This window comes from Phoxinus phoxinus (assembly GCF_949152265.1).
Source record: "Phoxinus phoxinus genome assembly, chromosome: 3".
Lineage (NCBI taxonomy): Eukaryota > Metazoa > Chordata > Actinopteri > Cypriniformes > Leuciscidae > Phoxinus > Phoxinus phoxinus.
The window spans coordinates 19,215,980-19,231,110 of NC_136878.1; the positions used below are offsets into that span (position 1 = coordinate 19,215,980).

Sequence of the window (15,131 nt, forward strand, 5' to 3'; positions counted from 1 at the left end):
AGAATAGACCAAAGTGAATAGTGAATATGAATATATAAAGTACAACATTGATTGGTATATGTTTTAAAATAGCCCACAAAATACAAAGTAACATCACCTGTCGAGAAATAAATCGATCTCATACAATTTTTGAATAGTTGATAATATAGGACATGTATCTATCTATCTATCTATCTATCTATCTATCTATCTATCTATCTATCAAACAATGCAATAAAATATAAAATGGGTGAGAAAAAATAGTTTGATAGAGTAATACAATAAAATATAAAATGGGTGAGAAAAAATAGTTTGATAGAGTAATACAATAAAATATAAAATGGGTGAGAAAAACAAACACATGACATTGTACTAAATGTTGCCTATTTTTATTATTTTTATGTGGGATTGTGTATGGTTTTACAGAAAGTTATCTTTCTCATTCTTTTTTTATTATTGTCCTAAATTATTTTGCTGCTAGAAGCAAGCACTCTACCTTATACATATGTTTATTATTTACAACATAAGAGAACAGTTGAAACAATCCTCAACGTTAATCATGATTTTTTTTAAATCCCATATTCCATTTAGATGCCATCCAGATACAAAGTACACACATATCTTCCCCATCGTCTTAGGTGCCGAAATTATGATCTCATGTATTATTTGCCTTTAGCTTCCTGATTATGGAAATAATTCTCCAAAGCTGAACATCTCACAACTAGTGTGGTCTTAAGTAAAGGTTGTGGAGAAGGGAAGTACAAAGCTCAATTAGACTACTGTTTAACTAAATGTTCAGTACTGCGTTTGGCTACTACAATGAACTCTACAAGCACATGAACATGACAGGAATCCAGGAGAGCAGCTTCACGTGGCTGTGTACAGGAAGTGGTACATGAGTGAAACCAACACAGTTCGTTCTTCTGACCAGATAAATCACAGCAGCATGAGGGGGCTTAATCAATTTTCTTAGGCTTTCGATTCTTCCATGTTACGACCCCTATGAAGGTGCCTGAAAAAAAATAGGGTACAATTGATCACTAGATTAAACAGAGAAACGTTTTCTTGCAATCTTGTAAAGATTTAGTGGTTCAGTCTCATTCGCTCTCTTGTCCAGCATGTACTGAGGCATAAGTAATTAACATGGTTGTACTGTTGAATTTAATGAATAACATTTTTATTAAGTCCATATACTGCTCATTTTTTTAACGGTGACATATTGCTTGCTTTACTTACCAACAAATAGTAAGAGGATTAATGCTGCGACTCCAGGAAGTATGACTGAATATTCTCGTGGAAGAAAATAGCTGTGGATCACATGGTCACTGTCTACGAAAGGCTGGAACAAGGGCAGAAGAGTTTGCATCAATGTTTGATCACTTCAATATTTGTTCAGTAGCATATGAAAAAAAAGCATGTCTTATTAAAAAGGAAGAAAAAAAACACTTACTAAGACTATGACCCAAAGAGTGTAATATGTGAACAGTAACAGACTAAAGCCAACAAGTCCAAAGCCAACAGCTTGATCTGCTCCAGTTGCCTGAAAAGAAAGTTTTTAGGGTTTGGCTCACATATAAGTGCACATTACACGATAAAGTCTCACTTTTACAATATGTTAATATATAAAACAAATATAATTGTTTTTAAGGGAATTAACATTTACAATTGTGGCTTTTTAATGGTCTCCATACTCCACACTGAGAGAAACAAATGATAAGTTTATCTTGCAAAAATGGAGTGGTGAAGGGATGAAGTCAAAACATGAAAGACTAATAAATAAAATAAAGTCTGCCACTGTGGTAAATATTACTTGACAATACTTGAAGATTTGTTTTTATACTTGAACGTTTTGTAATCAACAACGATTTGTAATCAACAACGACAAATGCACACACCAAAAGTTCTTATTTAGTAACTTAATAGAAATGTAGGCAATAAAAAAAAAACATAACAGTTTCAAGCGTTCAAGTATTGTCAAGTTATGTTTACCACACACTGTATTTCCACCATAAATTGAAAACATAAACATTATAAAAACCCATAGGTTTCCAAATCTCGAGGGAACTTTCAGACGTCATCCCTGCACACGTATATGAAGGGTATCTACTGAATGCCTGAATCTAACGTTACTGAATCTCTGTGGCAGGGCACATGCATTCAACAGCGGTCATAAAGAAAATAACAAATATATAATATTGAAGTTGAACAAATAACTATTTGTGTATTGGTGAATTATGTGTTCATACTACGAACTAAGTTATAACGTTACAGTGTGAAACTTGTAGCTTATTTATCCCAGTTGCTAGAAAGTTAGACAGTAAACAACTAGAAACAACGCGGAAACAACAACCTATAAAGTGTAATATTAATATATTTCAAATGAAAACGACAAAGACATAACACTTTTACATCTATTCAGTTAATCTTACCATTATGGACGTGCCACTTCCGTATGCAACCCAAATTTATGAAATCTACTTCCGACTAACAACGGAAGTCGCGCTAGGAAATGTAGTTTTTTTATGTAGTTTTCACTGTGGTAATTTTGTTCACCACACGAGGGCGCTCTATTCAAATATTTACTGGTTAGAAGCAGAAGCAGTGCTAGGCGAACGTCTCTCAAGCAGTCTGTTTATTTCATTTTTTTTATTTTTTTTCTAACCCGTTATCAACTAACTACAGGAGAGGAAACATAGAAGAGCACAAAAATATATAAAATATGTTAAATTACAGAACTGGTATCATCTGCATCAGCGGGTTGTTATAATTTAGGCTATTATGTCTACGTGTCAAATAAACTAAGTTAAAGTTAGTAAACTAAGGCCCGGTTTCACAGACAGGGCTTAGATTAAGCCAGGATTAGGCCCTAATTTAATTAGGATATTTAAGTATCTTTTATAAACATGCTTATATATTTATGCTTTAAAAAACATTACTGGTGTGCATATTGAGACAAAACAATGGCACTGACATATTTTAAGATGTGAGTGAAAGTTGCTTTCAGTTAAAACAGCCCAAATATGCTTTTTAGTCTGGGGCAAGGCTTAAGCCTTGTCTGTGAAACTGCGGGGCAAGTAAATCAATTCTAATTCAAAGACTAAACAAAATGGGACAGTTTGGAGACTAAGTTTCAGCTTCATTTATAGCAAATAAAAACTACTGTTTTAAACTGTACATTTATTTTCCGTTTGGACACGTATTCTGTATGTTGGCAATGAAAAAAATACACAATTCACAAGTAAATGATTCATAATTAGCTGGATGTTGTTAAATAAGTCACACAAACAAAGATTGTGTATTATGATATCCAACATTATCTTTATTTCCCCAAAATAATACATATACTGTAGACAACCTCATCAGACAGTTACATTAAAGAAAGAAACATTCACATTTAAGTGTAGAAATATAGTTCCGGTCCATCGTTAGAAAGTATCCTCTCCATGCATGAAACCAAACATAAGACCAAGAAAACTTTGGAGAAACACCACATTGTTTATGTGTGATCTTAAAATATAAATATTTGTCACAATCAGAAAAATAAATGTATTTCCATAGTACTTTAGTGGTAAATTCATTTATATGTTATATATATTTTTAAAGAAATCTCCAGAATATAATTTATTTTCTAATGAACTGTTATTAAAATGAATGTTTTAATGAAAAGCTTTCTGTAAGTGCATAGCTTAAATCCTTTATGATAGTGAAGGAGAAATGCAGATCAACATTCTGGAGAATTAGACATTAGTTAGTCCTCAGTATTTAAGTGCTGTTGTAGTGAACACACATATGTGTGTGTGTGTGTGTGTGTGTAATATATATATATATATATATATATATATATACACACACCATCTAAGGTTTTCAGTATCCTGGAGCCTGTGCCACTCAGTGTACATACATATATTTTGCTGGGTTCCATTTGGTCTTTTAAATTATTTTCTTTAAACTGATAAAATACAATATAATGATTTACATGAATGAACACGTGTCAAGTGAACAACATCATTTTTAAAGAAAACAAGGGATCCAGATTACTGAAATGTAAAACTTATAATAAATTACATTATCTGTCTTGTTTCCAACATGAACTTTTGCATATAGACCCCCAGTCAGTTCCCTGCAACAGCATCTTAAATAGATCAAGTAGTACACACACGCACGCACGCACACACGCACACACAAGATCACAGAATAGTCAATTATGACTAAAAACATCAACATTATAAAAGTCTTCGTTAGAGAAAGAGAGAGAAGAAAGAAAGAGAACAATAATCACAGATGGTCATTATTTCATGCCATCACAGACAGACAATAGAAATATTTTTAATCAAGGTTGAGAGGGGGGGAAAAAATCCCCCCCCCCAAAAAAATTTCCAACTGAACCAGCCAGCTGGTTCGAAAACCCCCCAGAAATGACAGAATAGAGTTATTGTTCTTAATAGCTAATAAAGTAGACAACAGGTACAAAGAGTAAACAACAAAAACATTTAGATACGTTTTTCAGTGTCTTTAGAGAATCCCTTTATACTAGCTAATTAGAAACATCCAGAACACTAGGCTTTATCAGGCCGCATAACTACCGTATATTTTGCCCTTTCAAAGGTAGTGTTACTTTACATTTCCAGGAGTACTAATCCTGCAGAGAAGCGGCTGGAACACGCCACAGACTCATTTGTTACGTTAAAACTGCATGAATAATAACAATAAAAATGTATTAATATAAACATAAAACGTTTAAATGTGAACAGTGATTCTGTTTAAGCACGTCATTTTTTAAGCCACTGGACAGGTGAAATATTTAAGGGCCAATTCCCTGAACGAACTCAAAAATGGGCTTTCACAAAACAACGAGCCCACATTGCACTTTTCTCTCAACTGACAAAAAAGAAAGAAAAAAAGTGTGCGATATGAGTATTAAAAACACTCACAATGTCAGTTTTTAATGTGGTCAATGCTCTCAGATCAACTGAGAAAGATTCATGTCCATGATTAAGATCATGAATTAGATGACAAACAAGCAGTACATGACAGAGAAACTGTCATGTCTATTGTACACTGTTTCCTAGGGCACACCAGGTGCCGGTCAGAAACACAGTTGCCAAGGACAGACGTGTGACTATGAGTCACTGTCTCTGATCTAGTTCTAAAAACAATGCAATTATTCAGCTGTGTCTTACAACAAGGACTCTACAAATCATTTGCTCTTGCTTCTGAATATAGGATCTCACTAGGATACAAGTCATTCGAACATTTTGATGCTGACAAAAACCCTAGCGAGAGAATGGCACAAATGGCTTGGCTGTACTGTTGTGTTGTGTGCACTGAGTCACACAAATATTTGAAGCTGAAACCAGCAGCAAAGGGGAAACAATCGAATAGTGAAAGAGAAATACTGTCAGGCCGAGTTAGAATTTGGGAATTTTACTGAAAGAGAAAGTGAAAGAGAAAGAGAGGGGGGCAGTACAGTATATTTCTGTATTTTATGTTCACCAGTCCAGCTGGAACATATGTAAGCAAACCCTTGCCCACCTCTGACAAACAAGCACAAGTGTCGAGATACTGAAAATGGTTAAATGGGAAGAATGGCCTTACGGTTTTCTCTGCCTCAGACATACTTGTATGGCCAGCCATACATGATTTCAGGCATATTAATCAATGTTTACCACAGGCCAATTGACTGGTTACTGAATTATTAGAATGTATGTGAGGGCAGATTTCAATGGTTTGTTTATAGCAGGGGCTAAAAATGCATCACAAAGAAATAAAAGACATTAAATGACCCATCGAAAATCGATTAAAATTTTAATATAACATTGAACTGAATTTCCGTCTAAATCCTTTGGACTGCCCTCGTATTTCACAGTGTTAGACTGAAGTTCCCATCGTGCCTTACTTCTTAAGGCATTTCAAGTAGTTTGTATTCTCAGAATCCGCTGTAAATATTTATGATTATTCATTCTTAAAAAAACGTACCCACCACCATTTTCATCAGCATTTGTAATGCACGATTAGGGTGTTACGGCGGTAATATGTCAGACCCACAAGATGAGCAAGTTGTGAAGTTAGTTGCCTACTCTGACATACAGTCCCTGTCTTGCTCTCTCCGTCATTTAAAAATAAAAACATGTGGCGTTGTGAAAGAGTGAGAGTTCCTCAGAGTTCTAATGGCTCTCAATCACCACCGGTTCAAAAACGCCCGCAGACACCCTGCCAAAGAACAAAAGATGATACTGAAGCATAACTGTCTGAGTACAAATATGTTGCTGAAACCAGTTATTTTAAATTGTAATAATAGTTAACAATATTACTGTTTTTACTGTATTTTTTAACAAATGAATGCAGCCTTGGTGAGCATAAGGGACTTCTTTCAAAAACATTATTAAGAAATCTTACAGAGCCCAAACTTTTGAATGGTAGTATAAGCAATAAATGAATAATTCAATTACTACTAGACGTTTCTACATTTATAACACCAAGTTAAAAAGGCATATAAAAGAGCACCAATTTACCTGTTGACAAGCTGGATGCCACTTAATGCTGTGGTACCATCCCTACTGATAAACAGTGTTAAGTTGCTGTCTGTGAGAGAAAGAGTGACAGAATGATGAGCTTCAGAGATGTGAAGGCTTCATAAGCGAGTAGTATTATAGTATCAGCATTGTATCAGTGTTGAATGTAAATAAATGGGCTAAAGAGGAGTTAATGGTGCTAAAAATTTAATACTACCAAATTGCTTCTCAACACACCTTCATTGTTGCTGACATCCGCAAAGTTCTGACTCTGCACAATCTTCTCCACAATATCATCTGCATCGATTCGTGTGTCGTCCACCCATGTGGGATGGCTCTCCACAGAGTCCTTCTTTCTCCTGTGTAGATATATAGATACTTCTTTTCTTTCGAATATACTCTGTCACATTATACTTTGTGTTTAAGCTATATCCCATTTTTGCTTGTGCACTTTGAGTGACTCCGCCCACCTTGAGGGCCTGTTTGGGGGCAGAGCAGGGCGAGGGGGACGTGGGGGCCTCTCTGGTTTGACCACCTCTTTCTCCGGCTCTACGGGGCTCTCGATAGTTGTAGACGTGCCTCCTGATGTGTTGCTGCTGCTGGTGGAGGTGTTCCGCCGGTGCTGGGACAGATCTGTCAGGCTGGAGGAGTGAGAGTGCTCTGTGCTGTAGCCTGAGTGAAGGACAAACACATCCCACAAATCAGTGCAAATCAGTGGTCAAAGCAGTATTGTACAAATGAAAAGGAAAACTCTCCAAAGTAAAAAAAAAAAAGGGCTCTAAATGGTTCAATTGAATGCACTGATGAAAATAAAGAATTTCATTTTCACTTTCATGTATCAATCTCTCAAGTTTTGATTTAAAAAAAGTACACTACAGTTGAAAAAAACTGGAAAAGAAATTCAACAAGGATGCAATAAAATTGATTAAAAAAAGTCACAATAAAGACAAATGTTATAAAATATTTCTATTTCAAATAAATACTGATCTTTTTATATATTTTTTTCAACTCCTCAAAGAATATATCAGAAAAAAAGATATCACTGTTTCCACAAATAAAAGCAGCAACTGTTTTCAATATTGATAATAATAAACATGTTTCTTAAACACCAAATCGGCATATTAGAATGATTTCTGAAGAATCATGTGACAGTGAAGACAGGAGTAATGATGCTGAAAGTTCAGCTTAGCCATCACAGAAATAAATTACTATTATTGTATATTAAAACAGTTATTTTAAATTGTAATAATTTTTCACAATATTACTGTGTTTTTGAAGCCTTGGGGAGCATAAGAGGCATATTTCAAATACATTTAAAAAACGTACAGACCCCAAACTTTTGAACGGTAGTGTATTTAAAAATAAATAAGGACACTCACGTTCCTTAAGTGAAAATTCTCTCGAAAAATGTTTTTTAGAACACAAAAGTCTCTGTATTACTGCTCTTGTGTCCTGTATTATAAAAAAGCTCAACATTTTATTCAATTATAAGTCTAAATGATTAAATGTAAATGATAGAAGTTTAGATTGAAGTTTTTTTATACTGTAATCAGCTATAATCTGTACCTGATGTTCTTTTGATCGTACCCTGAGTCCCACCTGAGATTTTGCTATGTTGGCTGGCAAAGCTGGAGTTGCGAGAGTGTCCCGTGTGGAACACTTCATCTGGACTGGACAGGTTCTCCTCCAATCCCTGCTGAAGGCCTCCTGAGAACAAACAGCTTCAGGTTGACCCCGTTCATTTATACAACACCAACAGAATACCATTTTCAAGATAGTCCTTACAAAATCATAATAAAATATTTAAACTGTGCATTTTGAATACAATTACAAATGGAAAGCTTTTATCTACTTGTTAACGTTCTCCACAATTTCAGAAGAGATGTGTTGGTCATACCCGAGTGGTTGACGGAGGGTCTGGTTTTGACTGATCGGCGAGTGCCGCCGCCGAGGGGTGCAGAAGAGTGGTCGGCGGTGCCCTCTCCCTTGCGGTCCAGCTGCAGAGAGGGGTCCTGCCCAGCCATGGCAATGGTCTTAGCTGTGCTCACAGGCCTGAGGAAGAGGAGACAGACAACTTTAGACGTCACCAGTGAGCAATAGCCGCATGTGTTCTCTCTATGGCCTACAGGAGGGGTGCTATACTGACCATGAATCAAGAAAATGCACTTTTAACTAGACCAGTGGTTCTCAACATTACAGAACTCCAATTTCAGAACTCCAAAACTTTTAAGAGCTGAATGCTCTTCAGGAACCACACTTCTAACCAAATAATTTATAAGTAAGTAAGTCATTTGTGATTTAATGGATTTAAAGGATTAAAGGATTTGTATAAATATTTTTTACTCACAATTTCTACCTAATAAAATATTTTAGAGCTTGACGTAACTACAAAAAAGTACATTCTTAACAAAAATGACACAGCATTTACATGACTTTTCCAGGTAGCCTATAGAAATCACACTTTTAAAATCCATCCAGGTGTTCCAAGACCCTGGTTCTTCAAAGAAAAAACATCTTGTTTTGTGATTGTTTTAGTGTATTTTAAATCTTGTTTTTCCTTATTTGAAATCATTGTTAGCCATCTTGAGGCTTGAGAAGTTTTCTGAGGGCCACAGGCCTCTGGAAGAAAACTACTGAACTAGACTAGATGCAGTATTCAGAAACACAAAGTTACTCTACACTATACAACACACTCACGTTTTGAAGCAGGGATCTCCAGAGAGAAGCGTCATGCCAATGGTAACCTGGGAAGAGATATGAAAATATAAAAGAGTTAAATATAAAATCATCACATATTTTGATAGTAAAACAGACTGCTTGCGGGAACCTACACACAAAATCTAGATTAACATCTGAGAGTCAAAATGACAAACATATCTATGATTAAATGTTATCTGTTGTTTTTTCCTTTACATTTTTCCTCCTGACATTTCTTAGAGACAGTGAGTCAGTCAGTCTGTCATTACAGGGACTCATGAGAGGGTTAGAGCAGTCATGTCGCCCACACAGTGTAGCGGCTCTAGATGACAGTTTGTGGTGAGGACAGTGCTTCTGCCTCCTTTTAAAATAATCTGAAGGTGCTAAGAATAATGCAGAGAAAGAGGTCCTGGTGTAGTGGTGTTTCAAGATGAAAAAGGTAGTGCTTATGTTGCTGGCCCAACAAAAGGGACATGTCTATCTCACTCCTAAAATGAGATAAGAGACGACCAGCACCCACGCACGCCTACAGTATACGCACAAGCATGTACACAAACAGGGACACACTCACCTTGAGTATAGAGTTGTCCTGCCGAGTGTTCTTGGTGTCGTAGCCCTCCAGTATACAGCAGCGAACCGTGGAGCCTGAACCAGCAAACTCCGCCAAGTTGAGGTCAGCAAAGCCCAGCTGGAGAGACAAAATAAAGATTTTATCACCACCAGTACATCAGCCATACAAAAAAGCAAGCTCTAAATTTAAAAAGCAAGCTCTAAACTCGTATTTCCCCATATTTATACCATTAGCTTTATTAACATTACTCTAGGAATGAGTCAGGACATAAATTTATGGCTTCATTGTTTTTCCCATTTATAATTTTTTCATCTTCTAGAATTGTTTATTAAGGGTACGTTTTATTCAGAGTAAAAAAAAAAAGAGTTTGTTAAGCTGTAGAAGCATGAAGGCTAGTTAAGGGAAGGAAGAAAGGAAAGGGTTAACTCTTAAGAGTGCTCTTATATAACTACAGGCATGTGAAGTTGGCAGAGTCAGTCATGCATGAAATCCCTCTCTGATTCCGACTCGATAAAGGTTTCTCCAACACTACTGGCATGCATGGTTGTTACTTTCTTCATACATTTCTCTGCTATCTCCCTCTCTCACTCTTTGTTCCCAACAAAATGTTCTTCGAAAAATTCTATTAACCTTGGTTAATCATATAACGGTAGCTGATATAATTCTTTCCATTTCCTTTATTGGATGAATACCCTACACAGTCAGCACTGGTGCACGTGACCAGCTGGCCTTTAAAAATCATTGATGTGTGATATTACAGCAAGGGATAAAGGGACTAATGCAAGGACACACACAGAATATGTTTTATTATCACACCTCCAACAGTGAGTGAGAAGAAAATGTACCTACTGTAAATATTTTAAAATATATATATGTTTTTACTGGCCATGAAACTATTTTAATACATATAAGAAAAGAATATCATATATTAACCTTCATGTTAAACGCTGACTATTAATAAGCTAATTGACTGCAAACTACAAAAGGCAGGAGAGACTGAGACATTAGGGTATTTTCCCATCTTCTCACAGATCTGAGCATGCATATGTGCCGTTCCTTATCTATATTTGCTGTTCCACTGCTACCTTTAGCACAAAACATTTCCTCTGACTGGCACACTTCTCTTTTTTTTTTTTAAATGACTGCTGTCCTCAAAAGGTTAATGTGGTTTACTCCAGACAATGCTGGTTTTCTGTGCTGTTTCTGAGACTAACAATTACTAAGTGATTGATCAAATTCAAGATAACTCATTTTAAATGTACTCTCATTACATGATAACTCATTTCAACTCATGTCAATGTACTGTAGCATTTAAATATCATAATCTGTCATACCAAAGGTTCACTTTATTTCATCCTAAAGGTCATATCCAACCAACTCCTTTCTGTGTTTCACTCTCATTCCTGGTTACAGTCCATAGATTTGACCTCCCTCATTCCCAACTTTTGCTGCATCAGCATACTCTTTTGACAAACTGCTCCTGTTCAGGATGTAAGGGATCAGTAAATGAAGAGAAGAGGACACGGATGCACACTCCCAAACAAAACATCCTCCTGTAACTCATTACAAACACAAATGTGCCAAACATGTCTTTCTCTGCAGTCATTTGGCCATGATGACCTTAACCAGCAATCCCAATCACACACATATATATATATAATGTGTGTTATCATTACTCCAGTCTTCAGTCACATAATCCTTCAGAAATTATTCTAATATGCTGATTTGGTGCTCAAGAAGCATTTCTTTATTATCAGTATTTTGTAACATTATAAATGTCTTTACTGTCACTTTTGATCAATGATAGACATTCTTGTGGAATAAAAGTTTTTTTCTGACTCGAAACGGTTTATCAGTAATGTACATTAACTTAAATGTTTGTTTTTTTGAATATATAAAAATCACACTAAGAGCTTTTGTTTAGGGAACGTCTCACATCCTTTGTTTGTTGACACAAGAGAAATGGCCTGCCTGTGTCAGTCTTTTCTGTAATTACTAAAAGTGTGTGTTCAGCCTTTTATCTATAGTCTATTATCACTAATTACTTGAATTTATTGTACAATTAATGTAGGGTGGTACAAGCAATGCCTGATAACTGTGTGATTTAGAGATTCTCAAGGTGTGGAAACACATGTCTATGACAGGTCCAGACCAGATCACAGAATCCCTATTAAACTAACCTCCCACTGCATTACACCATTTATATTTCCTGGTGTCCTGAGTGTCTCTAAATACAGTATGCATACTTGTGTGTATATGCATGTGACTCACAAGAGCTTTGTGTTTATAAACATTAAACCCTGAGAAAAAAAGAACAGAGCGTGAGAAAGAAATCTGTGATGTTCCCTTAGAGACAGTATGTGAGGAAGAAACAATCATAAGGAGAGGAAGAAAAAAAGAGAGAAAGTGATGAGGAGAAAGCTCTTACCTTTGAAAAAGTCTTTCCACCTTTAAGTTCCTGGAAGTAAAAAAAAAAAAGAGAGAGAGAGAAAGCGGGTAAGAGATTATTTGTTATGTAATATGTTTGCCTTTGGTGGTGACGCTATGAGGCAAAGGGAGTGAAGGGTAATAAGAGCCATGAGACAGCAGATACACTGTATGGAGTAAACAAACATCAGAACTCACTGAATAGCTCCACAATCTGATTGTTAATCCAGGGGCCGGTTTCACAAAGCTATTTTAGACCGGTCTATAGTGTTAGACAAGTTTAAAATTTGCTCATAGACTAGTCTAATCCAAGTTAGACTGTTTATTTTACAAAAATAAAGACTGACTTAATTTAGACCAAACAAACCCAGGCTAACTTAGGTCTAAGACTATGTTACCTTGGCAACCAGCAGTAACAAACAGTTACATGACAAACAGCCAAAAGAAAAGGGAAAATGGCTCATAATTTGTGGTTTGCTGACGACGTTATGGAGAGAGCTATGAGAAGGGAAAGGGTTTTAGGGACCGCAGTAACATACTGGAAATATATAAAAATAAGGACTTCATCGGTCGGTTTCGTTTTTGTATCTTTTCTGTACGTCTTAAATGCTCCGGTTCGGTCGGATTAACGCTGTTAACTGTCGTTAACTGTCATTTCTTCTTCTTACTACATTCTCTGCTAAATTTCCCAAGTAATGTCCTTGTAACTGTTATACTCCTCCAACAAACACATATTTTCCACTGGGGTAAACTGCATTGAGCGGTTTAAATGCGCTTACTGGATCCGTCATGATCCGCCAGATTTACTAAACTGGGCAAATTAGCGTGAGAGCGCAATTCCAAAAAAACGCAGATGGGAGTGGTAAGTTTTGCACGTGATCTACTGACGACGCACACATTAAAGAACAGACGCAGCCGTAATGACCAACACAATCTACCAAGAGCAGTGCAATTAGCGTAGGGTCGCAACAAGCAGAGCCGCTGATAATCAAGCACGGGAAATCTACTAAAAAATACAGGCACAAAATAGGTTAATTAAATAATGGCGCAAATACCAGTAAATTAACTAGCGCAAACCTTAGTAAATCACATTGCATGATTCATTTAAATACTCTCCTCCCATTTTGCGTCTGAAAGGGAAACTCCAACAAATGCATATGAAATAAGGTCAGCCGCAAAAATAACTGTGTCCACGCCTTTTCAGCGCTAATTTTTCACTGTAGGCTATGTCTTCAGTAAATCCTTACAATAGTTTTTTAACGGCAAAAGAGGGTTAGCGGTGGCACAAGCTGTTGGTAAATCTGGTCCACAAAATGCTGGCTATTAAATAAACCTTAAAACGAAAAAAAAAAGTTTTTTAAAAAACTGCTTTGAAAATAATCATCACTTCAGATTAAAATGAGCCATTATTTTTTTTTTTATTATTATATAAAGTTATTGTTGAGTGTGTTACTGGTCTAAGATGAGATCTGTGTGTATGAGTGAGACTTACCTTACGCACAGACACTCTGCAAATACAGGGGTCCAGGACCCCCGTGGCAGGAATGGCGCTCATCTTACACACAAAGGAGAACTTCTTTCGCCAGCGAACACAGTTCTCCTGAACCTCCTGCCTGTAGAGAGACAGATCGAGAATGAGTTATCAACATCATTATAAATCTTAGTCCGTCTTTATAAGCCAGCCAGTGGAATCTTACTGAGACCACAGATAAAACAAATAACACAATGAACTCTATGATGATTAACAAATGGACAACATAGTCAGTTTGGATGAGCTTTCAGAAAGTTCACAGGGTCAGAGATCATTATGAAAGTCTGGTCACACAGATGCTGAAAAGTTTTCTGCAATCGATTCACCGGTAGCCTACTACTTATCACTCTTCACCACAACTGTCCATCTGTGTGAAATAACAGGACTTTGCACAGGAAACGAGAACGTTAAAGAATCAGATTTGAACCCAGCTGAGCTTTAAGTCATAAATGAAGCCAGACTGTAGCAGTAGAGCTTGTAAAAGAGACTGTACAGTATGAAATGCCAAAGGAAACTTTACCATTGTCATCCTTTCATCTCTGCAGACCTCTTTGATGAAAGTGGGTCAGTATGTTCCCTTTTCACTTTCTGTTATGTTCCTTCTCATCATCCACCATTCCTGCAGCTCTTTTGCATTGCACCACTCTCTTACATCCCCACCATAAACTCTCTCCAAAGGCTGCATAGTAAAACATAGTTTTTTTCTATTTTTTTAACAGAAAACATTCTTTTAAATTTGTACGATAAATATTGTGTTAATTTTGTAGTGAAAAGTTAAAGTTAGATACTAGTGTTATTTTGTTGCTGGTCTTTATTTATTAAAGGGGTGGTTGAATATGATTTCACTTTTCTAACTTCAGTTAGTGTGTAATGTTGCTTTGTGCGCATAAACAACATCTGCAGTTACAACGCTCAAAGTTCAAAGCAAAGGGAGACATTTTCTTTTAAAGAAATTGCTTTTTTAAGGACTACACAACATTCCTCCCGGGTTATTGACATCACTAACCCTAAAATGTACATAAACTCCGCCCCCAGACCACGATTTATAGATTATCAAGACAGAATATGCTAATCAATGACTAGAAGATAACTTCACATAAGCTACATAAATTCACCAACTAACCATTCAGGAATGTTGTCTACATGTTGTCATTTCTTGAGTCTCTCCATCTTTCTGACTTCGGTTTGAACATAAAAGGCTAAACGTTTTTTTAATGTTCAGTGCATGTCTGTGTGAGGTAAAAGGACACAAGCTGTTGAAGCTCCGCCCTCTGTGTCAGGAGAAGCAGTGCGCAATGATATTACGCAGCGCCTGAAAATAGTCCCCAGCTCGGTAACTTCCAACGTGACCGGCACTAAGTTTGTAATATCATTGCACCCATGGTACGGCAGCACAGTTCCTTGATTATTACGA

General features: G+C 36.4%; 2 protein-coding genes across 3 annotated transcripts in view; both read right to left on the bottom strand.

The window, feature by feature from the left end:
• Positions 1–190: 190 nt before the first annotated feature.
• Positions 191–2,464, bottom strand: dpm2 (dolichyl-phosphate mannosyltransferase subunit 2, regulatory). The gene is made up of 4 exons (XM_079608039.1): positions 2,409–2,464; positions 1,430–1,519; positions 1,216–1,318; positions 191–991 (listed from the first exon to the last, which is right to left on the bottom strand). The coding sequence occupies exons 1-4, from the start codon at positions 2,409–2,411 to the stop codon at positions 936–938; spliced, it is 252 nt and encodes an 83-aa protein (XP_079464165.1). The 5' UTR covers positions 2,412–2,464; the 3' UTR covers positions 191–935.
• Positions 2,465–4,273: 1,809 nt separating this feature from the next.
• Positions 4,274–15,131, bottom strand: part of eeig1b (estrogen-induced osteoclastogenesis regulator 1b) — a 40,758-nt gene continuing 29,900 nt past the window's right edge. The window contains exons 4-13 of one of the 2 annotated variants that reach the window (XM_079608041.1): positions 13,679–13,799; positions 12,188–12,217; positions 9,760–9,876; positions 9,189–9,235; positions 8,389–8,543; positions 8,091–8,198; positions 6,962–7,163; positions 6,729–6,850; positions 6,492–6,561; positions 4,274–6,189 (exon numbers count right to left, since the gene is read on the bottom strand). In XM_079608041.1, coding sequence (XP_079464167.1) covers positions 6,144–6,189; positions 6,492–6,561; positions 6,729–6,850; positions 6,962–7,163; positions 8,091–8,198; positions 8,389–8,543; positions 9,189–9,235; positions 9,760–9,876; positions 12,188–12,217; positions 13,679–13,799 — 1,018 coding nt within the window. In that variant the 3' untranslated portion in view covers positions 4,274–6,143. Of the gene's footprint in view, positions 6,190–6,491; positions 6,562–6,728; positions 6,851–6,961; positions 7,164–8,057; positions 8,199–8,388; positions 8,544–9,188; positions 9,236–9,759; positions 9,877–12,187; positions 12,218–13,678; positions 13,800–15,131 lie in introns of both variants that reach the window. The other variant, XM_079608040.1, reaches the window with a different exon arrangement.

Coding starts and splice junctions, on each gene's coding strand:
- dpm2 (XM_079608039.1), bottom strand. Junction 1,319..1,429: donor CTCTTTGGGTCATAGTCTTA/GTAAGTGTTTTT, acceptor CCCTTGTTCCAG/CCTTTCGTAGACAGTGACCA. Junction 992..1,215: donor AATCCTCTTACTATTTGTTG/GTAAGTAAAGCA, acceptor ATTTTTTTTCAG/GCACCTTCATAGGGGTCGTA.